This window comes from Prionailurus viverrinus, chromosome C1 (genome assembly GCF_022837055.1).
Source record: "Prionailurus viverrinus isolate Anna chromosome C1, UM_Priviv_1.0, whole genome shotgun sequence".
Taxonomy (NCBI): domain Eukaryota; kingdom Metazoa; phylum Chordata; class Mammalia; order Carnivora; family Felidae; genus Prionailurus; species Prionailurus viverrinus.
In genome coordinates, this window is record NC_062568.1 from 172,125,540 (window position 1) to 172,152,411 (window position 26,872).

Consider the following 26,872-nt stretch of genomic DNA (forward strand, 5'->3'; position numbering starts at 1 on the left):
ATCATTACTTGAGCCAAAATCAAGAGTTGGATGCTTAACTGACTGAGGTACCCGGTCACCGCTAGCACCTCTCTTATGTAATATTTTGGAGCTGCTAAAATTATATTTACAAAGAATTCTTAGTGATGTGGAGAAATACTTAAGATAAAACATCAAGTAGACATGCCTGGGTGGCTCACGTCGGTTAAGCATTTGGCTCTTGATTTTGGCTCAGGTCATGATCTTTCAGTTCTTGAAAGCCTGATCCGGCTCTGTGCTGACAGTGCTGGGCCTGCTTGGGATTCTCTCCCTCCCTCTCTTTCTGCCCCTCACCTGCTTATGGTCTCTGTGTCTCTCTCTCAAAATAAATAAACTTAAAAAAAAAGTCAGTATTTTAAAAAATGCTAAAGGCAGCACATAGGTCTTCACCTTAGGTAGTGATCTCAGGGTTCGTGGGTTTGAGCCCCATGTTGGGCTCTGGTCTGACAGCTCAGAGCCTGTAGCCTGTTTTGGATTCTGTGTCTCCATCTCTCTCTGCCCCTTCCCTGCTTGTGCTCTGTCTCTTTCTCTCTCAAAAATAAACATTTTTAAAAAATTTTTATTTATTTACTTATGTTTTATATTTATATCTAAGTCAGTTAGCATATAGTGCAATAATGATTTCAGGAGCAGATTCCAGTGATTCATCCCATATGTATAACACCTGGTGCTCTTCCCAACAAGTATCTTCCTTAATTCCCCTTACCCATTTAGCCCATCCCCACCCCCACCCCCAACCACTCCAGCAACCTCAGTTTGTTCTCTGTATTTAAGAGTCTCTTATGTTTTGTCCCCTTCCTTGTTTTTATATTATTTTTGCTTCCCTTCCGTTATGTTCATCTGTTTTGTATCTTAAATTCCACATATGAGTGAAGTCATATATTTGTCTGTCTCTGACTGACTCATTTCGTTTAGCATAATACCCTCTAGTTCCATCCATTTAGTTGTAAATGGCAAGATTTCATTCTATTTGATTGCCAACTAATACTCCATTGTGTATATATACCACATCTTCATTATCCATTCATTTGTCGATGGACATTTGGGATCTTTCCATACTTTGGCTATTGTTGATAATGCTGCTATAAACATTGGGGGGTGCATGTGCCACTTCGAATTAGTATTTTTGTATCCTTTGGATAAATACCTAGTAGTGCAATTGCTGAGCCATAGGGTAGTTCTATTTTTAATTTTTCGAGGAACCTCCACACTATTTTCCAGTGCTGCACCAGTTTGCATTCCCACCAGCAATGCAAAAGAGATCCTCTTTCTCTGCCTCCTCCCCAACATCTGTTGCCTGAGTTATTAATTTTAGCCATTCTGACTGGTGTGAGGTGGCATTTCATTGTGGTTTTGATTTGTATTTCCCTGATGATGAGTGATGTTGAGCATCTTTTCATGTGTCTGTTAGCCATCTGGATGTCTTCTTTGGAAAAGTGTCTGTTCATGTCTTTTGCCCATTTCTTCACTGGATTATTTGTTTTTTGGGTGTTGAGTTTGATAGGTTCTTTATAGATTTTGGATACTAGCCCTTTATCTACTAAGTCATTTGCAAATATCTTCTCCCATTCTGTTGGTTGCCTTTTAGTTTAGCTGATTGTTTCCTTCGCTGTGCAGAAGCTTTTTATCTTGATGAGGTCCCAATAGTTCATTTTTGCTTTTGTTTCCCTTGCCTCTGGAGACTTGTATGGTAAGAAGTTGCTGTGGCTGAGGTCAAAAAGGTTTTTGCCTGCTTTCTCCTCGAGGATTTTGATGGGTTCCTGTCTCACATTTAGGTCTTTCATCCATTTTGAGTTTATTTTTGTGTATGGTGTGAGAAAGTGGTCCAGGTTCATTTTTCTGCATGCTGCTGTCAAGTTTTCCTAGCACCGTTTGCTGAAGAGACTTTCTTTATTCCATTGGATATTCTTTCCTGCTTTGTCAAAGATTAGTTAGCCATATGTTTGTGGGTCCATTTCTGGGTTCTCTATTCTGTTCCATTTATCTAAGTGTCTGTTTTTGTGCCAGTACCATACTGTCTTGATGATTACAGCTTTGTAATACATCTTGAAGTCCGGGATTGTGATGCCTCCAGCTTTGGTTTTCTTTTTCAGGATTGCTTTGGCTATTCAGGGTCTTTTCTGGTTCCACACAACTTTTAGGATTGTTTGTTCTGGCTCTGTGAAGAATGCTGGTGTTATTTTGATAAGGATTGCATTGAATATGTAGATTGCTTTGGGTAGTATCAACATTTTAACAATATTTGTTCTTCCAATCCATGAGCATGGAATATTTTTCCTTTTTTGTGTGTGTCTTCTTCAATTTGTTTCATAAGCTTTCTATAGTTTTCAGTGTGTAAATTTTTCACCTCTTTGGTTAGGTTTATTCCTAGGTATTTTATGGTTTTTGGTGCAATTGTAAATGGGATTGATTCCTTGATTTCTCTTTCTGTTGCTTCATTGTTGGTGTATAGAATGCAACCGATTTCTGTGCAACTTTGCTGAATTCATGGATCAGTTCTAGCAGTTTTTTGGTGGAATCTTTTGGGTTTTCCATATAGAGTAGTATGCCATCTGCGAAAAGTGACAGGTTGACTTCCTCCTTGCCATTTTGGATGCCTTTTATTCCTTTGTGTTGTCTGATTGCTGAGACTAGGACTTCCAGTACTATGTTGAACAACAGTGGTGAGAATGGACATCCCTATCATTTTTCTGACCTTAGGGGAAAAACTCTCAGTTTTTCCCCATTGAAGAAAAAAATAAAAATTAAAAAAACTTTTTAAATAAAATTCTAAAGGAAATAAAAAAATTATCAAAAGGAATGCAATAAAACTTTTATTTTTATTTATGTATTTATTTATTTTTTTAACTATTAAAAAATTTTTATTAGTACTTTTACCAAAGCGGAGATGCAGTTTATTTATACCAGCAGCCATAGGGGCAAGGGGAATAGACAGTTAGTTAGCAATCTGTATAGGATCAACTACTTATACAAAAATAATAATCTCCAAAACAAAGGACAGTGGAGAGTTTCACAACACTTCCCTAATGGTTCCAGGATGTGATTATGCCAGGTAATGGCCCCTGGATATGCGGTGGTGGGAACTAATGTATGGCAGAAAAAGTCACAAACTACAAAAATTTGTAAAGAACCCCCTTTCCCCCCATGCACGTGCACACACACACACACACACACACACACACACACACATTCAGATACATAATAGAATCACAGGGTGATCACTATACTTAACTGAGGAAGGAAGGATAGGAATTCTGCTATTAGAGGGAAGATGGGTAGGGAAAGGGCAAGTTCCTAACCACTGTAAACTATATGGTGGGGAACATTCACTCCCCAGAGAAGAAGGAGTTAGTTTGTCCCCCTCAGGGAACCTGTTCTACCTAGCCCACCTCTTACCCATCCAGGACAGGCCTAGGACTATTGCCCTAGTAATGGGAGGGCAAAGGCCAAAAACAATAAATAAGAGGGAGTTAATATGAACCAATGATTTTTCAAAATTATTTCTACTTCTTCCTCCTCTAACCAAGAGACCAGAAAGGAATCAGTAATATCACAATCAGAGCTCCCTCTCTGAAGGAAGAGTGGACCATGACCTTAGTTTCAGCTTGTTTCCCAGACATTGTTTGGAAGTAGGCCAAATTTACTTGGACTCTCCTTTTCCTCTGTATCTCCTTAGAAGGATATGTCTATAAAGTCAAGGGCAGAACACCCAAAATTATTTTAGCTCTTGCCAAGGTTTACCTTTCTAAGAAGTGATCACAATTCTTGGATTGACAGACCAGTCTGTAATTACACCTCAACCCTGACCTGGACAATTTTAGGGGGAGAATACAATAATAGACAGTCTTGAGGCTTATTACTATGGTTCCCTTAAAGTCTATATGTAACACTAATTAGTCCATATAGTCCGAACAGTTCCTTCTCAGGTAAGGAAGGATGCATGCCCAGGGGTTAGAGAAAATAGATTAGTACCCACTCCATCCCTGTGTGTGTCATTCAGCCTTTCCTGGTCTTCTACTTAGGTCCTAAGAGACAGTATCCAAATGGAGGTGGGAAGATGTAATTCCTTATGAAGTAAGACACAGCAGGAAGGCATCTAGCAAGGCAGTCCTATAGGAACAATGCTTATGCATGATACTGCCTTTCATACACAAAAAATTATGTTCTCTCCCCATCTTTATTTTTTTTTATTTAAAAAAAAATTTTTTTTTTCAATGTTTATTTATATTTGGGACAGAGAGAGACAGAGCATGAACGGGGGAGGGGCAGAGAGAGAGGGAGACACAGAATCGGAAACAGGCTCCAGGCTCTGAGCCATCAGCCCAGAGCCTGACGTGGGGCTCGAACTCACGGACCGCGAGATCGTGACCTGGCTGAAGTCGGACGCTTAACCGACTGCGCCACCCAGGCGCCCCTATTTTTTAAAGAATTTTTTAAAATGTTTATTTATTTATTTTGAAAGAGAGAGAGCACACAAGTGAGGGAGAGGGGCACAAGTGAGGTGGGGGGAGCACAAGCGGGGTGGGGGTAGGGGGGAGAGAGAGAGAGAAAGAGAAAGAGAGGAGAGAGAGAATCCCAAGCAAGATCCATGCTGCCAGTGCAGAGCTTGAGTCAGGGCCCGATCCCACGGACTGTGAGACCACTACTGGAGCCAAAAGCTGAAGGAAGGAATCAAGGGTTAGAGGTTGAACCTACTGGGCCACTCAGGCACCCTGGTTGTCTCCCCATCTTGATCCCAACAGAGGAACCTACCAGCAAGATTCTTCTCTGGATCTCCTAAAAGAACAAGGGTGGGGGCGGGGAACAAGAAAAAGAAAAACTTAAAAGAAGCTAAGGAAAGGGAAACTGGGCAGGCTTCAGAAGCAGGAGTATCAAGAGAGATGAATTGAAATTGGTCAGTATGAAAGCAGGGTGGCAGGCAGTACCTGGGTCATGAGCTACACCAGATGGGCAGTGGAGCAGGGGACATGGGGCCAAGCCAGACAGACGAGGCTGGGCCCCTTACTGGGGCACAGAATGAGGTTTAAGAAAACATTTCAAATAAGGCAGCACTGTTCCCGCTCACTTTGGGGCTCTCACACCTCTACACTTCATAAACCCTCGATCAGGAAGTAAAGTGGAAGGTAGTTTTGATATGTGGCTCACATTTCCCATCCTTGCCTATCCCATTACCTGACTTCTGACAACGAAAGGACAGCTCTTGTCGAGAATGTTCAAAAGGGACTGAATAGAAAGGGGCTGTCCCTCATGAGGGACAACAGGTGGTGGCAGTCTGTATGTTCACCATAACAGAGCTTCGACTGCCCAACCCAAGGAACAGGGACATTCAGTAGGATACTGCCATCAGATGAGAGACCCATCCTTGGTCCTTGGCTCCTAGTACTAACCTATTAACATTGAGGGCAGTTGGAAGAGGTCCCTTCTGGGCTCAGCTTTCAAACCACAGTCTCTACAGCCATTATGCTCTTCTATAATTCAGGCCTGCCCCTGGCATGGAAGGCAGGTAGTGACCTGGCATAATGACCAAATCAGACACATGGACTGGCTAGGTAACTAACAACCCAGAGTAGGAAAATGACTGCCCCACCAAACTGTTGTTCACAGCATAATATATCCAGATATGATCTTTCAGTTTAAGAGACGGTACATAGTTGTAGAAGCCCTGCTACCTCTTCAGGGGATCATAACTGAATCCTCAACCTGCCTAGATAACCAAGTTGTCCATTTGCCAAGCCTATGCTACCAGGTGGGGTGCAAGACAAAGGGCTCTGTTCGGCAAATTTGCCCTTTTCCCCAAGTCTGTTCAAGTCACTATAAATGCTAGATATTTTGGAAACTGGTAGCATTGTCCTTTTCTTCTTGTTGGAGCCAAGATCACAGAGCTTTGCTTATCAGATTCAGTTGTAATTCTTTTTCTTGGTTTCCCAAATTGGAACTGTTAATATCCAGATCTCTCACCTGACTTGCATTTGTCTTGAGGAAGTCCGAATCAGGCTCAGAGATCAGAGGAGTAGTCCCACTGAGGCCCAATGATAAAGGCCTGACCATCAGCCATGTTCATCTATCAGTTATCCAGAAAGCCCTGACATCAGATAGATAGAAAGCCTGAGGAACCAAAGGATTTATACACTGGGCACACAGATGCTCACCTGTGCATGGGAGACAATAGATCTTGTGCACTTCCTTGTGTGGAGATTACCTGCATGGTATGGTGTCGGGATGCACAGCTCCCCCTGCCCAGGGTTTCAAAGCTGATTCCAGGTAATATAAAAGGATCAAAATTCCTAAATTGTCCACTTGGGTTTTTTTTTTTTTCTTTTTTAGGTTTACTTATTTTGAGTGACAGAGAGAGAGAGAGAGAGAGAGAGAGAGTAAGGGAGGAACAGACAGAAAGAGAGGGAGAGAGAATCCCAAGCAGGCTCTGCACTGTCAATAGGGGCCTATGTGGGGACCCATGCGGGGCTCGACCTTATGAACCGTGAGATCATGATCTCAGTCCGCTGTTTAACTGACTAAGCCACCCAGGTACCCCTCCACTTTGGGTTTTTAAAGGCTGGAATCTTCAATGGGAAATTGGGATTTTTGTCCGATTTTTTTTTTTTTTTTCTTTTTCTACTTAGATACCTAACTTCTCCAAACCACAGGACCGGTCTATGTTATTGTCCTGGTCACCCTCTGACTCTCTTATGGCACAGCTACTAGAATTCTCTGGGTGAGCGTTGCAGCTGCTGATCGGGCCCATTCCCAGATTCTCCAGGAAGGGAGCAAAGCTGGAGGCAGCACGCTCCTTTATCTTCTACTGGCTGAGTGCCAAAATCCTTCATGCTGCCAGTTTCTTTGAACTCTGGGTAGAAGTAGTCACACTTGACTGCCCGCTGTACCTCAAAGCAGAGGCCCAAACAAGAATCCTCTATTAGGTCTACATATATCTCCTGAGCAATGGCCTCTAGCTTGTTGGTATCTCCGTTAGACAAAGAACTGTCCTTCATTTTAATTTCTAAACAACTGTGGAGAAGGTGCTCATATTACAGCAGCACCGGCAGGCAGCAGCGTGTAGGGCTCCTCTGGCTACACTAGGCCTAGAGGCTGTCAGGGCCGAGTCCTCAGGTGGCAGGGGCCCAGGCAGAGCAGCAGAGGCAGCAGCCAGCAGGACTGCTCCTGAACCTCAAGTCCTTTAGCTTCTGGTGTCCCCTGGGTCTGGGACTTTGAGCTGGGGCTGGCCCAGGATTCAACACCAGACGGTCTCCATGCAGCCACAGCCCGACCCCCCTAAAACTTTTTTTTTTAATATTATTTTTGATTTTCATTTTATTAAAAATAAAGCAGCCTTTGAAAACACAAGTAGTCATGAAGACAATATAACAACGTGAGAAATGCTTATGATTTAAGGCTATGTGCAAAGGGGCCAAAATAATTAATATTACATCTATTTAGGCCAACATTGTAAGCAACGATATAGAGTGGTGCCCAGAAAAAGGACTTTCCTAAAGATACTGCTTTCTTGCAAAGGCTAGCTCTTGAACTTCTCATCCTTTGCACTCTTGCCCCTTACTTCCTCTTCAGCCTTTTGCTGAACAGAGCCCTTTGTCTTGCACCCCACCTGGTGGCATAGGCTTGGCAAATGGACAAAGTGGAGCTCAAACTCACCACCCCAAGATCAAGAGTTGCAAGCTCCACCAACTGAGCCAGCCAGATGCCCCTACTTCCTCTTTTTAGACATGTATTTCTGACTTGGTTTTCATTTAGATTCTGCCTTGCTCCGGCCAAAATATACTCAGAGACTACTTTTGGCAATGCTTCTCCATATCTGACCTAGCCCCTGGTACTCTCCTATCAGCATAAGCCAGCTGCCTTATCTTGAAGAGCTAACTGTTTAAAAAAAAAAAAAAGACATAGGAAATTCAGTATATCAAAATGCTAATAATACTGTGGTGGATTTATTGGTAGTTTATGCCACTTTTCTTTAGGCTTGAAATTTTACAATGTGGTTATGATAGATCTATAACAAAAATATTTGAAATTTGAATTAAAGTCACTCTCTGTGCTTTCACAGGTAATTTTTGAATTCTCTTCCTTTTCATGATTTTCATGATTCTCTTCCTTTCGATGTCATAAAATTGATATCCCTTTAGACAAGAAGATACAGGGTCTGAGATCCTATCTGGGTCAAAGAAACATCTTTTTCTCTCTAAATTTTCTCTCCATCTTTCTCTGCATCTTTTCTCTCCAGACTATCTACAGCCAAAATAGAGATATGAGCATATATTTCTCTTACCTCAAAACCCCAGCGCCTGCAGGTTCAAGTCCAAACTCTTTAATATGGCTCTCAAGTCCCTTCATAATCTACTGTTATTTTACCTCTCCAACTTTATGTCCCAGTAATCTGCTAACCTTTTTTTTCCTTCCTTACCCTATGTTACATCAGACTACTTGCCATTCCTTAAACACGTATTAACTTTTTTTCACATTTTATTGATGTACCATTCATATAATAAGGAGCACCAAACTTAAGTGTACAACTCAATGGTTGTTCATGTATGTATACACACGATCAAAATCTAGAACGTTTCTAAACTCTAGATGGCTCCCCTATACCCCCCTTAGTCCATATCTACACTATTTTGACTTCCATCAACAAAGGTTTATCTGTTCTTTAACTTAAAAAAATGGAAATACACCATATGTATTCTCTTTCTCTCTCTTTAAAAAAAAAATTTTTTTTAATGTTTTGTTTATTTTTGAGACAGGGAGAGACAGAGCATGAACAGGGGAGGGTCAGAGAGAGGGAGACACAGAATCTGAAACAGGCTCCAGGCTCTGAGTTGTCAGCACAGAGCCCGACGCGGGGCTTGAACTCACAGACCGAGAGATCATGACCTGAACCGAAGTCAGCCACTTAACTGACTGAGCCACCCAGGCGCCCCATCTTTCTCTCTTTTTTTAAAGTAAGCTCTATGCCCAACATGGGGCTTGAACTCACGACCCTGAGATTGAGAGTCGCATGCTCTACCAACTGAGCCAGCCAGGCACCCCTATGTATTCCTTAAAACACAAAGTACATTTTTATGTTTCCTTTGCCTGACAATAGGAATGCTAAGTATCTGTCATGTGCTGGACTCTCCCATTCTGCATCATGGCAGATATTACTAATTCATCTTTCTTTCTTATTATGCTTCAGTTGAGTTTTAGGTTCTTTTCCTAAACTGTGTACCAGCAGCCACTACTCATTGTTGAGAGTTTGCACTGGAGAAACTTCCCTGGACAAGTTCACATGAAAGCCCTCATCTACCATGCGCAACATATCTGGTAAGTCATTTAAGATTTATTGATCCTATCACTGTAATATCTTTCCAATCTGTCCCTTTTATCCATTCTCACTTCTCTGCTTATTGCAAACTTTCATAATCTCTCACCTGATTTTCTACAACAACCCCTCACTGTTTTCCTTAACTTCAATTTTGGCACCTCTATTCTTTTCTACACACTGCTGATGAATCTTTTTTTAAATATGCAAATATGATATACTACGTCATTCTCCTGGTTAAAACCTTTTTAAAAAAATTTTTTTTTTTCAACGTTTATTTATTTTTGGGACAGAGAGAGACAGAGCATGAACGGGGGAAGGGCAGAGAGAGAGGAGACACAGAATCGGAAACAGGCTCCAGGCTCTGAGCCATCAGCCCAGAGCCCGACGCGGGGCTCGAACTCACGGACCGCGAGATCGTGACCTGGCTGAAGTCGGATGCTCAACCAACTGTGCCACCCAGACGCCCCTTTTTTTAAATTTTGTTTTAATTTATTTTTATTATTTTTTTTATTTTTGGGACAGAGAGAGACAGAGCATGAACGGGGGAGGGGCAGAGAGAGAGGGAGACACAGAATCGGAAACAGGCTCCAGGCTCCGAGCCATCAGCCCAGAGCCTGACGCGGGGCTCGAACTCATGGAGCGCGAGATCGTGACCTGGCTGAAGTCGGACGCTTAACCGACTGCGCCACCCAGGCGCCCCTTTAATTTTTTTTTTTTTTTTCTCCTGGTTAAAACCTTCAAGGGACTATCTTTCAGGTTAAGCCCAAGTGGTTAGCATGGTATTGCAGGTCTTGTGATCTGGTCCTGCCCATCTCTCCAGTGTCATCTCCTGTCACACTGCCCTCCAGTGTGCCAGCAGCTTGCAGTTTTCTGCAACATGCCCTGCCCTCTTTCTCCTCTAATCTTTCCTTTTAAAGTTTTATTTATGTTGAGAGAGAGATAGAGAGCAAGCAGGAGGGGGGCAGAGAGAGAGAGGGAGACAGAACCCCAAGGAGGCTCCATGCTGTCAGCGCAGGGCCTGATGTGGGGCTCGAACCCATGAACTGTGAGATCATGACCTGAGCCAAAGTCAAGAGTTGGATGCTCAAATCAACTGACTGAGCCACCCAGGCGCCTCTCTCCTCTAATCTTGCTTTTCTTCTCTAAATGGCTAAGTCTCCTTCACTCTATAAGGACATTTCAAGGATATTTATTATACAAACCTTTATTGGTCATTCTTTCCCTAACAAATGATTTTTCTCTCCCAGGCAAAACTAATTATCCCTTGTTTGTATCCTCATAATACTTTATACATATCCTTATTATGACAATTATCATGTTGTATTATTATCTGTTTACATTTCTAAGAGTTCTTTGAGGGAAGAGAGATTTGCAGCTCCAGAACTCATCAGAGTGAATGATATCTGCTTTTACATTTATTTGTTTGTTTGTGTGTTTATTTACTTATTTAGTAGGCTTCACACCTAGCACAGAGCCCAATGTGTGGCTTGAATTCATGACCCTGAGATCAAGACCTGAGCTGAGATCAAAAGCTCAATGCTTAACTGACTGAGCCACCCAGGCACCCCGTTTTTTACAATTAAAAAAAATTGTGCTAAAATACACATAACATGAAGGTCACCATCTTTATCATTTTCAAGTGTACAGTTCAGTAGTACTAAGTATAGTTTTATGGTCATGCAGCTATCACCATCATCTATCTCTTGAACTCTTTTCATCTTGCAAAACTGAAACTCCATACTTACTAAACAACTCCTCATTCTCCTCTCCACCTAACCTCTGGCAACCACCATTCTACTGTCTGTGAAGTTGGCTACTTTAAGTACCCCCCTATAACTGGGATCACACAGTATTTGTTTTGTTTTGTTTTTTTTGTGGCTGGCTTATTTTATTTGGCACAATGTCTTTAAGGTTTATTCATGTTGTAGCATGTATCAATATTTCCTTCCTTTTGAAGGCCAAATAATATTCCACTGTATGTATATACCACAATTTGCTTATCCATTCATCTGTCAATGGACACTTGGATTGCTTTTGCTTGTTAGTTATTGTGAATAATGCTGCTATGAATATGAGTGTATAAATCTCTGCTTTCAATTCCTTTGAGTATTTGCTCAGAAGTGGAATTGCTGGATCATATGGTAATTCTATGTTTAATTTTTTGAGGAACCACTATACTGTTTTCCACTGTGGCTGCACCATTTTACTTTCCCATCAACAATGCTCATGGGGTTCCAATTTCTCCATACCCACACCAATACTTATTGTTTTCTATGTTTTTTCTTTTAATGTTTATTTTATTTTTGAGAGAGACAGAGCATGTGTGCACCAGTGGGGAAGGGGCAGAGAAAGAAGAAGATGGAGAATACGAAGCAGGCTCCACGCTATCTGTGCAAAGCCTGACGCGGGGCTCGAACCCATGAGCCATGAGATCATGACCTGAGCCAAAGTCCGATGCTCAACCAGCTGAGACACCCAGATGTCCCTGTTTTTGTTTTTGGTAGTAGACATCCTAATGAATGTGAGGTGACATCTCATTGTACTTTTGATTTGCACTTCCCTAATGATTGGTGATGTTGAGCATCTTTTCATGTGCTCATTGGCCATTTGCAGATCTTCTTTGGAGTGTTGTGTATTCAAGTCCTTTGCCCGTTTTTTGAATATGTTTTTTTGTTGTTGTTGTTGACTTCTAGTTCTCTACATATTCTGGATATTAATCCTTTATCAGAGATAGGATTTGCAAACATTTGCTCCCATTCTCTCGGTTGCCTTTTTACTCTGATGATACTGTCTTTTGATGCACAAAAATTTAATTTTTATAAAGTCCAGTTTGTCTTTATTTTCTTTGGTTGTCTGTGCCTTTGGTGTCATATCCAAAAAATTACTGCCATGGGTGCCTCACCATATAGGTGAGGGTTTATTTTTGGATAGAGTGCATGGCATTTCATAGGATACAAAGATGAATCAGATTGTCTTAACACACTATATTGGTCATAAGGAGGTTGTTAGAATGGAGTTGGATCTCATTTTTGTTTTAGAGAAAACAAAAGAGAAATGATTTTAGAAGGAGGTAAAACAGCTGACTTAAAAGGAGTTCATGTCAGAATTGTAGACCTCAAACCCCTTTCCTGCCTAGTTCATCTAGTTCACATCGTTGTTTTTATATATGAAGAAAAAGAGGGCTTATGTTTCTCTTGAGATCAGAATTACCAAAACAAAACAAAACAAAACAAAACAAAACAAAACAAAACCCAACAAGACATTATAGAAGAAAGATTTCAACTTAGTGAAGGAAGAATTTCTAACATCTGGAATAGCTAGATTAAAGAATGAACTCTATAACTACAGATATTCAAACGGAAGTTGGATGATCACCTGTAAGTTTTGCTGTAGAAGGTAGGTCTGATCATTTCTCTTCCTTGCTTGTGAATATTCCAGGACTGCCCATTAACTTCAGGATAAGGGCCTGCTTTTTGAAATGGCATACATAACCCTTAAGATGTGGTCCCAGGCTACCTATATAGCATCATTTCCTGCCAGGTATCTGTGTTCTTTTTTTTTTTTTTTTTTTTTTTTTATTTTTTTTCAACGTTTTTTATTTATTTTTGGGACAGAGAGAGACAGAGCATGAACGGGGGAGGGGCAGAGAGAGAGGGAGACACAGAATCAGAAACAGGCTCCAGGCTCTGAGCCATCAGCCCAGAGCCTGACACGGGGCTCGAACTCACGGACCGCGAGATCGTGACCTGGCTGAAGTCGGACGCTTAACCGACTGCGCCACCCAGGCGCCCCTCTGTGTTCTTGATATATCTAACTAACTGTATTGTGAGATCCGTCATTTTTAATTCTCAGATCTTACTCAAATTAAAAAAAAAATAAAACAACCATCTTAATAAAACAGACTGTTTCTAATGCTTCAAGGAAGTAAGCTAAAGGGTGTGGCTATAGCTTAAAATTCCACACATAGAATCCTAGGAACAAACTAAATGGAATCAATGGGTAGCAGGTACACACATGTGCTACTGTGAGTATAAGGGCACATGAAATCCAAACTGGGGCAGATGAGAACAAATTTAATTTTAAAAAGAAAGGGAATTAATTTTTGGTGAATGTTTACTATATAATAGACATGTATGCTTGTTTATTTATTTATGTATTTATGTATTTATTTATAAATGTCTATTTATTTAAGGAGTGTGCATACAGAGAAGAGAGGGACAGAGAGAGAGAGAGAGAGAGAGAGAGGGAGAGAGAGAGAGAGAGAGAGAGAGAGAGAGAGAGAATCCCAAGCAGGTTCAGCTCAGGGCCTGACACAGGGCTTGATCCCATAAACTGTGAGATTATGACCTGAGCCGAAATCAAGAGTTGGATGCTTAACTAACTGAGCCACCCAGGTGCCCCTATGATTTTTTTTTTTTAAGTCTGCTCTATGCCCAACATGGGGCTTAAACTCACGACCCCGAGATCAAGAGTTGCATGCTCTTCTAACTGAGCCAGCCAGGCCCCCATGCCATAGTATTCTTTTTTTTGTTTTTAATTTCTTTTTAATGTTTATTAATTTTTGAGAGAGAGAGAGAGAGAGAGAGAGAGACAGAGACAGAGCACGAGCAGGGGAGGGGTAGAGAGAGAGGGAGACACAGAATCCAAAGCAGGCTCCAGTGTCCCAGCTGCCAGCACAGAGCCCCACTAGGGGCTCAAACTCACGAACTGTGAGATCATGACCTGAGCCACAGTCGGACGCTTAACTGAGGGAGCCACCCAGGTGCCCACCATAAGTATTCTTTGAAACATGTAGTCCAGAGGCGCTTGGGTGGCTCCCTTGGTTAAGCACCGACTCTTGATTTCAGCTCCATGATTGATTTCAAACCCATGATCTCTGGGTTTGGTTCGTGAGTTCGAGTCCTACATCAGGCTCTGTGCTGGCAGTGGGAAGCCTGCTTGGGATTCTTTCCCTCTCTCTCTGCCCTTCCCCTGCTCTCTCTCTTTCAAATAAGTAAATAAACTTAAAAAAAACAAACAAACCACATAGTACATTTTTATGTTTCCTCTGCCTAACAATAGGAATGCTAAATATCTGTCATGTGCTGGACTCTCCCATTCTGCATCATGGCAGATATTATTAATTCATCATTCTTTCTTATTATGCCTCGATTGAGTTTTAGGTTCTTTTCCTAAACCGTGCACCAGCAGCCTCTACTCATTGTTGAGAGTTGGCACTGGAGAAACTTCCCTGGACAAGAATGGCCTTGTTCACATGAAAGCCTTCATCTCTAACATGCACAACACATTTGATAAGTCATTTAAGTCTTGTTGATCCTATGACTCAATTTTAATAAGAAAGGGAATTAACATTTGGTGAATGTTTACTATATAATAGACATTTATTATTATTTTTTAAGTAAGCTCTGTGCCCAATGTAGGGGTTGAACTCATGACCCTGAAATCAAGAGTCACATGCTCTACCAACTAAGCCAGCCAGGCACCCAAATAATAGACATTTAAACATATTTTAGATTCTTTAATTTTAAGAATGCAAAAAGACAAAGGAATAGGTCCTTTACACTGTCTTTCAGGTGGAAACATACTGTAGGATCTTTGGTATTGTGTATTTGTAAGCATTACAAAAGTTTTAAACTTTGAACATATCTTTTGCTTTATAGGCTTTTCTGTCACCTAGGAAGAGAATATAATATGAATATTGATCCACTGGGCATTTATATTTCTCATTATATATGATGAAATAAGACTTTTGCTATCAGTAATTTTCACCTGAGTTTAGATGAAATTGTTCCCAGAACTTCTGGACTGGAAGGCTAAATTTAGAGACTTAACCACAATTATGAATGTCTTCCTTGCAAGTACCAGATGTAAGTCCTCAGTGTATTTAAAAAATTTTTTTAATTTATTATTTTTGAGAGAGAGAGAGAGAGAGAGAAAGTGCATGAGTGGGGAAGGGGCAGAGAGAGACGGGGGATAGAAGATCTGAAGTGGGCTCTGTGTTGACAGCAGAGAGCCCAGTGTGGGGCTCCAACTTATGAACTGTGATATCATGACCTGAGCTGAAGCCAGATGCTTAAGTGACTGAGCCACCCAGGTGCCCTCCTCAGTGACTCCTATTTTTGTAGAGCAGTCATTTACCATCTTATTTCTCAATGAGCTGTGATTCAATGGAAAGAACACAGGACTGGTCTAGTCCTGCCTGTGACTTCCTGTATGATCCTGGTTTCTAATTAAACCTCTTATGTACTAAGTTTTCTGATTATTCAGGTAGAAATAATATTTGTTCTACATATACTTTCTGACTATCTACAATTTTATACATATACTTTCTGACTATATACAATTTTAGTTGCCCAAAAGTATATGTAGTGTTCTACATATACTTTCTGACTATATACAATTTTAGTTGCCCAAAATTTTAACTCAGCAAGTATGTATTATAAGGAATACAAATATAAGTATTTGTATTCAAGTTTATATTCTATTGGGGTCATACTTATAAAAGTAACATGTAAGGATCTAGAGAAAGGATGGATTTCATTTAGTGGAGGCAGGGGATGTGATCAGGTATATTTAATAAAGGAGATAGGAGTTGAGCTGGGTCTGGAGGAATAGGAAAGGTGATAGAGTCATCTGGAAGGGATAAGAACAGAGAGGTACTGGGATTCTCAATCTGCCCCCAGCTTTTATTTTCATACTCATTATCTTCTGCACACTTCAGACTAAATGATGTTCTCTGAATCAAGCATGTGTCTGGCACATAGCAGGCAAGCCTCCAAGGCCCAGCTTCTACCTCTTCCCTTCCAGCCTCACCCAGGTGAAATTTACAGTGCTTTCCTCTATATTAGCCCAGGCCCTTGTTCATATGACCCCTTGCTTTTGTTATAGCTTAATAGAACCACCTTCCTTGCTTAATGGTGAACTTTTTGGAGATGGGAATCTGGTACTGAACTCAATGCTTTGCTCTTATTAAGTAATCAGGAAATTTTATTCAACTGAACTTGTTCCAAGGACATTGTATCACTCACTAAAGTGAAGGACGTGTTGGTATCATCTTCATGTCTCTATAGGCTTCAACTTTTGTGTCCTGCTGTTTTTCTTACATCATCCCTGTGAAGTAGTCTTTTTTGCCTTTAAAAACTTAGAGATGAGGAAACTCAGAGGGTGCCATTTGTCCAGTGATCCAGCTAGGTTCTGAAGCCAAGCAGGGCTCTTTTGACTTGAAATCCACTACTCTCTGCACTGTATTGGGGCCATGTGGCATCAGACAAATAGGGGTAAATGCACTTATTTTCAAAGCTCTGGTTTTTCCTTTGTAAATGAGAGCAATAGTACTGACCACATGGGATTGTTATGAGGGTTAAACGGGGTGAAATATGTGAAGTCCCTAGCTCAAGGCTTAGCACTTACTGGGCAATGCTTGGTCCCTTCTCACAAGCTTCAAATTCTTATGTACATGAACAGATAAATAAGTATCCAGTTCTGAGGTGTAGTGAGAAGTAGATGGACTACACATAGGTTCTATCCTCTGAGACATATTATAAGAAATTTCATAAGGCAATATTTTGTAAACACGTAAGATTTAGCATCCTCGTTCACCGTGTCCACCCTTGTCCACCCGTTACATTCTTTTCCTGCTTAGTGTGTGTGTCAAAGGCAAGGATTGTAGTTGTGTGATTTGTCCAGCTTTGAGGTCAGAGGTTGGTTAAATAATGTCCATGGTGGGGTCTTAAAAAAAAACTAATTAAATCATAGGTTCTCTCGGATCGTGACTTTAAATAACTATGCAGACGAACCTAACACATTAAAAGCAAAGGAAGGAGGGGCCCATGGGTCGATTGCAAACCCAAGTGAAACTAAAGAAATGATTCTGAAATCTTCCCCGGGGTGGGGGGATGCTCTTGAGATTTTTCTGCTGAGCTCCTTAACTCCTAGGTTGGCTACATTTTAAAGAAGAAAAGAATTCCAGCTTTGGTGGACTGGTGGCAAAGGTGAATACGCGGGTGTCGACCCCGGCTTCCTTCGTCTAGCTCCACCTTGATGCTCAGAAGCCCGCGCTAGGCGCCGAGGGTCCACGGAGGCACAGGTCAGGCCGGGTCCGTGTGCCAGGCCACAAGGTGCACGTCCAGCGCCTGGCCTCCTTGTGAGGTGAGGGGACAGCTTTTGGAGGAAGGCGTGGAGGCGGCTTTCTGGTCCTTCTCGTTTGGGGGCCTTGGTAGGGCGGCCCGCAGCCCAGGAGCTAGAGCTGAGTGGCGCGGCCGTGCCCGCAAGCCCGGGCCTCCGCAGGCATGCCGGCGTCCTCCGTCTCCCCAGTGGGGCCCCGGCGGGTAGGCGGGTACCGGGACCTAGCGACCCCGGCTCGGTGGCCCCGCCCCTCCCCGCGAGCCCGTGGTGACTTCGACCCTCCCCCAACGCTGGAGGGCCCCGCCCCCTCCTCCCGGGCTAACGAGTGTCCTCGCGCGCGCGCGCGCCCTTTCCCTCGGCTTTGAGTGTGAGTGTGCTGCCCTCCCACCTCGGCCCCTCCCTATTGTTTCACGACGCCACCACAAGCCTCCAAACGCAACCCCTCCCCCCATTGGTGTTTACCGCCCCCACTCTCCCCGGTTTAAGCGGCGCCTACGGGCCCCCAGAACTAAGGGGGGGGTACCCCTGAACTCAACCCTCTGCGTCTCCTCTCCAGGGTCTCCTCCGCGACTCTCCCCTGCCCAACCCTCGGGGTCAGGACTCATCAAGATTCCGTCCCTCTCTCCCCTCCCCCCTTCCCTGGCTCCCCCTCGGCCCCCTCCCCTCAGCGGGTCCTCCTTTTTCTCTCCCTCTCCCTCCTCCTCCCCCACCCCATCCCTTCCCCCCCACAATGCAGTTCGCGGCGCGGCGGACATGGCGGTGGAGTCCTGAGCTCGTCGTGTCCCGGCCTCCAGCGGCGGCGGCAGTGACGGCGGCGGCGGCAGCGGGAGGCGGCGGGGGGAGCGGGAGCCACTGAGATGAGGAGGCGCCGCGCGCGCCTGTAGCTCGCGGGCCTCTCAGGTACGGAGGTTCCGGCCGCGACTCAGCGCTCCGCGCCGAGGGGGTGTGCTCGGGGAAGGCCAGGCGGCCCCCTGTCCGCCTCCTCAGGTGCCGCGCCTCGCAGGTGTCGGGGGCCCAGTCGCCCCCTTGGGGCCTGACACTTCTTTCTTTGCGGGAATGGGCTTCGGGTGTCCCAAGGAAAGGCAGAGATAAGGGAGGTAGGGGCGGCGGCCTGGCGGCCTGAGGAGGGCATTGGGGCGCTTTGGGGGCCGAACTTCACAGAGAGGCTGAGGTTCTCGGCCCCGGGCCGAAACCTGTAGACCTCGGGAGGTGGATTTTGAGTTAACGGGATTGGCGTAAGCATTCTTTTGGGTCCAGTACGATTCCTTGTCATGTATGCCTTTTCTTTCATCCCCGCTTAGACACGGACGTACATATATAACATGTAAATATACACACTCCTGTAATACACAAGCTCACCCTTTTCGGGAAGAGGGAAGGCAGAGGTGCCTGTATAGATTTCGTTTCTTGCTTGCCCGCCTTCTCTCTCCCCCGCCCCCCAGTCGAATGGTGGTAATGAACGCTTTTGACGTGGGAAACTGTGAGATTCGTATTTGTAAACAGACAGCACCAGCCGTGTGTGTTGCACGCCTCCGCGAGAGGTTTCGGGTCCGTTTGGTATCCGGATTGTAAAAGAATGAGATATTTAGACCCGAAAGAAGCACATCATCGGGATTTTTAGTCATACCTGAATGGGATGAATTACTGTTATTTTAACGACGCTAATTGAACATTTTATTATCGTAAGTTTATCAGATCTTTAATCAGATGAATTTTGAACCTTGTGCGAGATCTTGTTTCCGTATACCCTGTTTCTTCATTTTGATATATTTTTGATACAAAACTAGTCCTTACACATTGGACATTCAGCCTCCTTTTGTGATCTTCTTAGTGACTAGAAACGCAATTCAAATTGTGTATTGTTGGCGTGCATTTAGTAATTAGCTGGAGTGGATCAGATTACCTTTTGTTTCCTAAATGTCCCCCTCCCCCTGCCAAGTCTTGTAGTAGTGAAACGTGTAATACTTGGTGAAACAGAACGTATCCTGTTTCTGTTTTTAAAGTAATGAGAACTATTAGCTAATAAAATTGGAGAATCCCAACTGGATACGACCATTTAGAGAGAGTGCCATAATAAGGCGGTGAATTGTGGATGGTTAAAAAAAGTTGACTTTTTTTGTTGTGTCAGTCAACATGTTCTGTATATGAGTAGATTGTACGCTGAAATTTTCTTTAGGCTCAGCACCCTGTAATGTCTCCTTGAAAATAGCTGCACAGCATTGCATCCTAGTACTTATTAGTCACAACGTGTAAAATTATGAAATATTACTTCATTTAGAATGCTGTATTAACGAATTCACTAGTGTCTAGTGTGCTATGATGCTTTTATAAACACATTTTAAAGGGTGCTTCTTAAAAATCATACTTTTGGGAAGATAAGAATTTTAAGCCGTTTTAGGCTTTAAAAATGTGACGTTTCATATAAACAAAAGAAAGTTGGTTTGAAAAAGAGCTCTTTTTGGTAAATTTTCCTATTTTCAATTTTTCATTTGACTAGTGTGGAAAATGAAAAAGTAAAGCTTCCTTGAAATAATACAGAAGCGGAAGTGAAAGTTATTGACATTTAATGTTTTAAGTGTAGCAAACGTCTAAATACAAAGGGGAAACTAAGGTCTTTTCATTGTCCTAGGTCAGGTTGTTAGCAGATAAATTTATAAGATGTTATCATGCACTTAAAAGTTTAATTCAATTTTGTAATTCCTAAGTCACACCGTGAATTACATTTAATTTTAGTTCATTAAACTAGAACAGTACAGTGTCTGTTATAATTTTAAAACTTAAAATCAAGTTACAATGGCAATTATTAATATTTCTGATTAATAAAAAACTGTTTAAAGAGAATTTTTATTAGTTCTCAGAGCAGATTCAGTTTAGTAAGTAGAGAACTTTTTTTGACCTCAGAGTTAACCTTGACATGCATAATAAGCATCATTAATTATGCTGTGTTTGTGTGTGTGTTTTTTTTAATGTGTTATTTATAGAATGTCAAATCAGGATCTGTGGGTAGAGAATGGTGTTTGACTTTATTTCCTACAGAAAGTTTGTTTCCAGACCATCAGTAAGCCTTACCCGGAGACGCTGATACTGGTACATTTTGTTTATCCTTAAAAAAAAAATCAGACCATTTTGATATAACAATTCAGTGAGATGTGTTACTTTCTAACGTAAACTACAAATGCTAGAATTGGTAAAATAATTTTACAAAATTCATTGAAAGTCATTACTGCAGACAGAAATATGTTCTAAAAAAGAACAGTTCCAGAAATACCTAAAACAAGGGAAAAATGCTAGTTTAAAGCAGGATATGTGAGGGGTGCCTGGGTGGCTCATTTGGTTAAGTGGACTCTTGATTTCAGCTCAGGTCATGGTCTCACAGTTAGTGAATAACATATGCAAAGATAAGTTGTTATGGGGCTCAGAGTAGAAAAGTGAGAAATTCAGTGTGGCGGGAATTGAGGATTTATGGGTAGAGTGGTGAGAGAAATGTTTGGAAACAGTAGTCAGATTGTGAAAGTTATTGTGTATTTTGAATTAAGGCCTTTCAATTTTACCAAATGAGAGCTAGTGGTTGAGTTGTGATTAGAAGTGTGTTTTCTGACTCCAACTTTAATATTTCTTTCTCTTCAGCTTCCTTATACCAACAGAGTTTAGCCCTGTTTTCAGTGGATAGTCAAGCCACCTTTTCCATGCCACTCTTTTCTCCTCTTAGTAGTTGCTATAATTCACATTGTTTTTTTGAGGATCCTGAATGTTAAATTTCTTAGAAGGTTCTTTTGCCATAAAAATACCTCTGGGGGAAATAACCTTGTTATAGTTTCTTAGGAAGTTTTTTCACTCCTAAGGGTTAGTTGACTACTTTCTAGTTTAGTACTGGAAAGCAATAGCATGGGGGAATTGGGGAGTGTGGGCTTCCTGCAAGCTCTGTGTTCATCAGTAAAGATGTGCAAAGTCTTAATCTTTGCACAAAGTAGCCTGTACTTTCAAGACGAAATCAGTATGTTTGTAAGTCAGTCGTCTGGTAGTTTTATTTATTAATTTTCAAAGATTTTGTTATTATTATTATTTTTTTTAGTGTTTACTTATTTGGAGAGAGAGAGAGAGACAGCACACAAGCAGGGGAGAGGCAGAGAGAGAATCCCAGGCAGGCTCCCAGCTGATAGCATAGAGCCTGATGGGGAACTCAAACTCATGAACAGTGAGATCATGACCTAAGCTGAAATCAAGAGTTGGCCACTTAACCAACTGAGCCACCCAGGTGCCCCAAAGATTTTATTTTTAGGTAATCTTTACACTCAACGAAGGACTCAAATTCACAACCCTGAGATAGAGTCACATGCTCCACCCACTGAGCCAGCCAGGTGCCCAAATAGTGTGGTAGTTTTAAGTGGGTATTTGATTTACAATGATAATAGATAACTTACTGCATATTTGCGATGTGTAATTTCTTTCTAAAGATCTTTTTACAAATTTTTTAATTTACTTGTTTGTTTTTAGTAATTTCCACACCCAATGTGTGGCTTGAACTCATGACCCTGAGATCAAGAGTTGTATATGCTTTTCCAACTGAGCCAGCCAGGTGCCCCTCTTTCTAAAGAGCTTAAGTATTAATTCAGTTTTCACAACAACCTTTTGGTGTTATCCTCATTTACGGGTGAGGAAAAGAGGTGCAGAAGGGTTAAGTATCTTGGACAAGATTTCACAGCTACTTTGCCTCAGAGTTAGCATTCATATTCAGGGTATCTGAGTCTGGAGTCAGAGCTCTCAACCACTATACTGTGTTGCAGCTCAAGCTTGGGTTGTCAGAATTTAGTATGCAGGGGTGCCTGGGTGCCTCAGTTGGTTAAGCGGCTGACTCTTGATTTCTGCTCAGGTCATGATGTCATTGTTTGTGAGTTCAAGCCCCACATCGTGCTCTGTGCTGAGAACATGGAGCCTACTTGGGATTCTCTCTCTCTCTTTCTCTGCCCCTCTCCCATGTGCATGCACACTCTCTAAAAAATAAAGGTTAAAAAAAATTTTTTTTAATTTAATATGCAGGGGGTGTTCAGTATAGTTACATAGGTTGTCAGAAATATGTTGTGAGAAAAAAACCTTGGTTTGTGAGCATAATTCTTCTGGAAACATGCTTGTAATCCAAAGCACTTGTATATCAAAGTGAATTTCAAGCACCATTGGCTCAGTTGTGATCATGTGACATTGGGTGTCATGTACTACTGGTATTGCAAGACGTTGCTTGTTTATGACATTAAAATTTATTGGAAATGTTTGCTCATCTTGCAGAACACTTGCAGAACAAGTTGTTCGCAATCCAAGGTATTACTGTATGTTGTAAGAACATAAAGTATGAATTATACATAATAGTGAAATCTGCTTGCATTTTGTCTGTCTTGTACCTCGTAGTTTAAATAATTATCATTAAAATTGATCAGTCAGGGGTACCTGGCTGGCTTAGCTGGTTGAACATCCAGCTCTTGATTTTGGCCCAGGTCATAACATAATCCCAGGATTGTGGGATCAAACCCCCAGTCAGAAAGCGCTGAGCATAGATCCTGCTTGATATTCTCCATGTCTGTCTGTCTGTCTGTCTGTCTCTCTCTCTCCCTCTCCCTCTCTCTCCCTCTCTCTCCCTCTCTCCCCCTCTCTCCCCCTCCCCCCTCCCTCCTCCCTCTCTCTCCCCCCTCTCTTCCCCCTTCCCCTTCTCTGTCCCCCTCTCTGTCCCCCTCTCTTCCCCCCTCCCCCTTCTCTCCCTCTCCCCCCCTCCTCTTCCCTCTTCCTCCCCCTCTTGCCTGCCCCCCCCGCATGCTTTCTCTCTCTCTCAAAAAACAAAACCAAATAAAACTCACCCTTTTAAAGTATAGTGTTAAGTATATATTCATAAGGTTCTGTAACCATCACTATCTAATTCCAGAACATTTTCATCTTTCCAAAAAGAAATCCTGGGGGTGCCTGGGTGGCTCAGCTGGTTAAGTGTCTGACTTGGGCTCAGGTCATGATCTTGCCATTCCTGAGTTTGAGCCCCTGCGTTGGGTTCTGCTGACAGCTGAGAGCCTGGAGCCTGCTTTAGATTCTGTGTCTACCTCCCCCCCCCCCCCACCCCCCCGCTTGCTTGTATTTTGTCTCTCTCTCAAAAATAAACATTAAAAAAAGAATAGAAATCCTGTGTCCATTAGCAGTCACTCCTTATTTGCCTCTGCTCCAAGCCTTTGGCAACCACTAAGCTATTTTCTGTCTGTGGATTTGCTGGTTCTGGACATGTCATGTAAATGGGATCATATGTGTGTGGCTTTTTGTGCCTGACTTCTTTCACTAAGCAAAATGTTTTCAAGGTTTGTCCATGTTATGTCAAGTATTAGTACTTCATTCCTTTTTACAATACTTCATTCTATGGAATGTGTTCTGTGGAGATACCATGTTTTGTTTATCCATTCATCATTTGATAGTCATTTGGCTTATTTCCACTTTTTTGGCTATTATGAATAATATTCCTATGAAAATTCATGTGAAAGTTTTTGTGGATGTATGTTTTCATTTCTCTTGGGTATACACCCAGGAGTGGAATTGCTGAGTGTTTTGTTACATTTAAGTTTAACTTTATAAGGACCTACCAAACTATTTTCCTAAAAGACTGCACCATTTTATATTCCCACTAACAATGTATGAGAGTTCTAATTTCTCCACATCCTCACCAATACTTGTTATTGTTCATCTTTCTTCTTTTTTCTTTTTTCTTTTGTGAGAGAAGAGAGCAGGTGGGGAAGAGGGACAGAGTGAGAGAGGGAGAGAATCTTAAGTAGGTTCCATGCTCAGCACAGAGCCCCCATGCGGGGCTTGAACTGACGAACCACGAAATGATGACCTGAGCTGAAGTCAAAAGTCAGATGTTCAACTTACTGAGCTAACCAAGTGCCCCCCCCCCCCCCCATCTTTTAATTATAGTCATCCTAGTAGGTGAAGTGGTATCTCATTGTGGTTTTGATTTGCATTTCCCTAGTAACTGATGATGATGATGTTGACAATCTCTTCATATGCCTTTTGGCCATTTGTATATCTTATTTGGAGAAAGGTCTACTCACATCCTTTGCCTATTTAAAAAAACTAGGCTGTCCTTTTTTTTTTTTTTTTAAGTTTATTTATTCTGAAGGAGAGGCAGAGAGAGAGTGTGTGCACTCAAATGTAGGGAAGGGAGAGAGGGAGAGAGAGAGAATCTCAAGCAGCTGAGTTGTCAGTGCAGAGGCAGACTCGGGACTCAATCCCACTAACCATGAGATCATGACCTGAGCCCAAGTCAAGAGCTGGATGCTTGACTGACTGAGCCACCCAAGTGCCGGAGTTATTTGTCTTTTTATTGTTGAGTTGTAAGAATTCTTTTTTTTTTTTTTCAACGTTTATTTATTTTTGGGACAGAGAGAGACAGAGCATGAACGGGGGAGGGGCAGAGAGAGAGGGAGACACAGAATCGGAAACAGGCTCCAGGCTCTGAGCCATCAGCCCAGAGCCTGACGCGGGGCTCGAACTCACGGACCGCGAGATCGTGACCGGGCTGAAGTTGGACGCTTAACCGACTGACTGCGCCACCCAGGCGCCCCTGAGTTGTAAGAATTCTTTATATATTTTTGATACTGGACTTTTTATCAGATATATAATTTGTAAAAATGTTCTTCCATTTTTGTGGGTTGTTTTTTCAATTTCTTTTTTAAAATTTTAATAGTTATAAAATAGGGGTGCCTGGGTAGCTTAGCTGGATAAGTGTCTGGCTCTTAATTTCAGCTCAGGTCATGATCTCGAGGTTTTTGAGTTTAAGCCCTTTTTCAGAGTCTGTGCTGATGGTGTGGAGCCTGCTTGGGATTCTCTCTCTCCCCCTGTCTCCTCTATGCTCTCTCTCTCTCTCAAAGTAAATAAATAAACTTAAAAAAATTGTGGTAAAATATTCCTAACACCAAATTTACCATTTTAAACCATTTTAATGATTTTTATGAGTACATTCAGTGACATTAGGTACATTCACATTGTTGTGCAAACTGTCACCACTATCCATCCCCAGAACTTTTTCATTTTTTGCAGACTAAAACTCTGTACCTTTTAAGCAATGACTTCCCATTCCCTCCTCCCACCCCTTAGAAACTACCATTCTACTTTCTGTCACAATGAATTTGATTACTATATGTAATTAGAGTCATACAATTTTTGTCCTTTTTGTTTTTTTTAAGTACACTCCACACCCAATGTGGGGCTTGAACTCATGACCTTGAGATTGAGAGTTACGTGCTCCAATGACTGAGCCAGCTGACTGCCCCTCAATATTTGTCCCTTTGTGACTGATACTTCATTTAGCACAGTGTCTTCAAAGTTCTTCCATGTTGTCACATGTGTCAAAATTTTCTTTCTTTTTAAGGCTGAATAATATTCTGTTGTATTATATTCCACATTTTGTTTATTCATCTGTTGATCAACATTTGGGTTCCTTCCACCTTTTGGCTATTGTGAGTAATATTGCTTTGCATATGGGCATACAAATATCTGTTTGAGCCCCTGCTTTCAGCTCTTTGGGCATATATCCAGAATTGGAATTGCTGATCATAGAGTAAATTTATATTTAGCTTTTTGAGGATTTGCCATGTTGGTTTTTTCATTTTTTTGAATAAAATATGTTTTTGAAGAACATAAGTTTTCAGTTTTAATAAAGTTTGATTTATTTTTTCTTTGGGTATTTGTGCTTTGGGGTCATACCTTAGAAATAATCGCCTAATCCAGGATTATAAGAGTTTATACCTCTGTTTTCATTGAACAGTTTTATAGTTTTAGCTTTTCTATTTAGGTCTTCGATCCATTTTGAGTTAATTTTTGTATGTGGTGTGAGGTAGATGTTCAACTTTATTCTTTTCCATGTGGCTATCCAGTTGTCCCACCATTAATTGACAAGACTGTTCTTTCCCTTATTGAATGGTCTTGGCATCCTTGTTGAAAATCAATTGATCATAAATGTCTGTGTTTATTTGTGGGTTCTCAATTGTTTCTGGATTCTCCATTGATCTATATATATATTTGTTCTTACGCCAGTACCACCCAGTATTGACTACTGTAGCTTTGTACAGAGTTTTGAAATCTGAAAGTGTGAGTCTTCCAACTTTGTTCTTTTTCAAGATTGTTTTGTAGAGTCCCTTGCAATTTGATATGAATTTTAGGATCAGTATATCAATTTCTGACCAAAAAAAAAAAAAAAGAGCATCTGGAGTTTTGAAAGGAATTGTGTTGAATCTGGTGATTAACCTGGGGAGTATTGTCATCTTTTTTTTTTTTTTTTAAGTTTATTTATTTTGAGAGAGAGTGTGGGAGTGAGTGGGGGAGGGCAGAGAGAGAGAGAATCCCAAGCAGGCTCTACACTGTCAGTTCAGAGCCTGATGTGGGGCTCTAACTTACAGACTG

At 41.8% G+C, this 26,872-nt stretch overlaps 2 protein-coding genes and 1 non-coding gene across 16 annotated transcripts in view; 1 reads left to right on the plus strand and 2 right to left on the minus strand.

Annotated features, from left to right (window-relative positions):
* Positions 1–26,872, plus strand: part of TUT4 (terminal uridylyl transferase 4) — a 217,202-nt gene that overhangs the window by 55,379 nt on the left and 134,951 nt on the right. For 8 of the 14 annotated variants that reach the window (XM_047869582.1, XM_047869588.1, XM_047869589.1 and 5 more), the window contains exons 1-2: positions 17,261–17,473; positions 18,186–18,349. The gene's annotated coding sequence lies outside the window, so the exon portion shown is untranslated. Of the gene's footprint in view, positions 1–9,196; positions 9,325–17,149; positions 17,474–17,909; positions 18,350–26,872 lie in introns of those variants that run through there. The other 6 variants (XM_047869595.1, XM_047869594.1, XM_047869584.1 and 3 more) reach the window with 5 other exon arrangements.
* Positions 6,717–7,007, minus strand: LOC125172095 (ataxin-7-like protein 3B). The gene has a single exon (XM_047869602.1). The coding sequence runs from the start codon at positions 7,005–7,007 to the stop codon at positions 6,717–6,719; it is 291 nt and encodes a 96-aa protein (XP_047725558.1).
* Positions 8,974–9,046, minus strand: TRNAE-CUC (transfer RNA glutamic acid (anticodon CUC)). Its single transcript has one exon. It is a non-coding gene; the product is annotated as a tRNA-Glu (tRNA).

What these genes read in the sequence shown, in the direction of transcription:
- LOC125172095 (XM_047869602.1), bottom strand. Translation starts at nt 7,007, where the DNA reads ATGAAGGACAGTTCTTTGTCTAACGGAGATACCAACAAGCTAGAGGCC.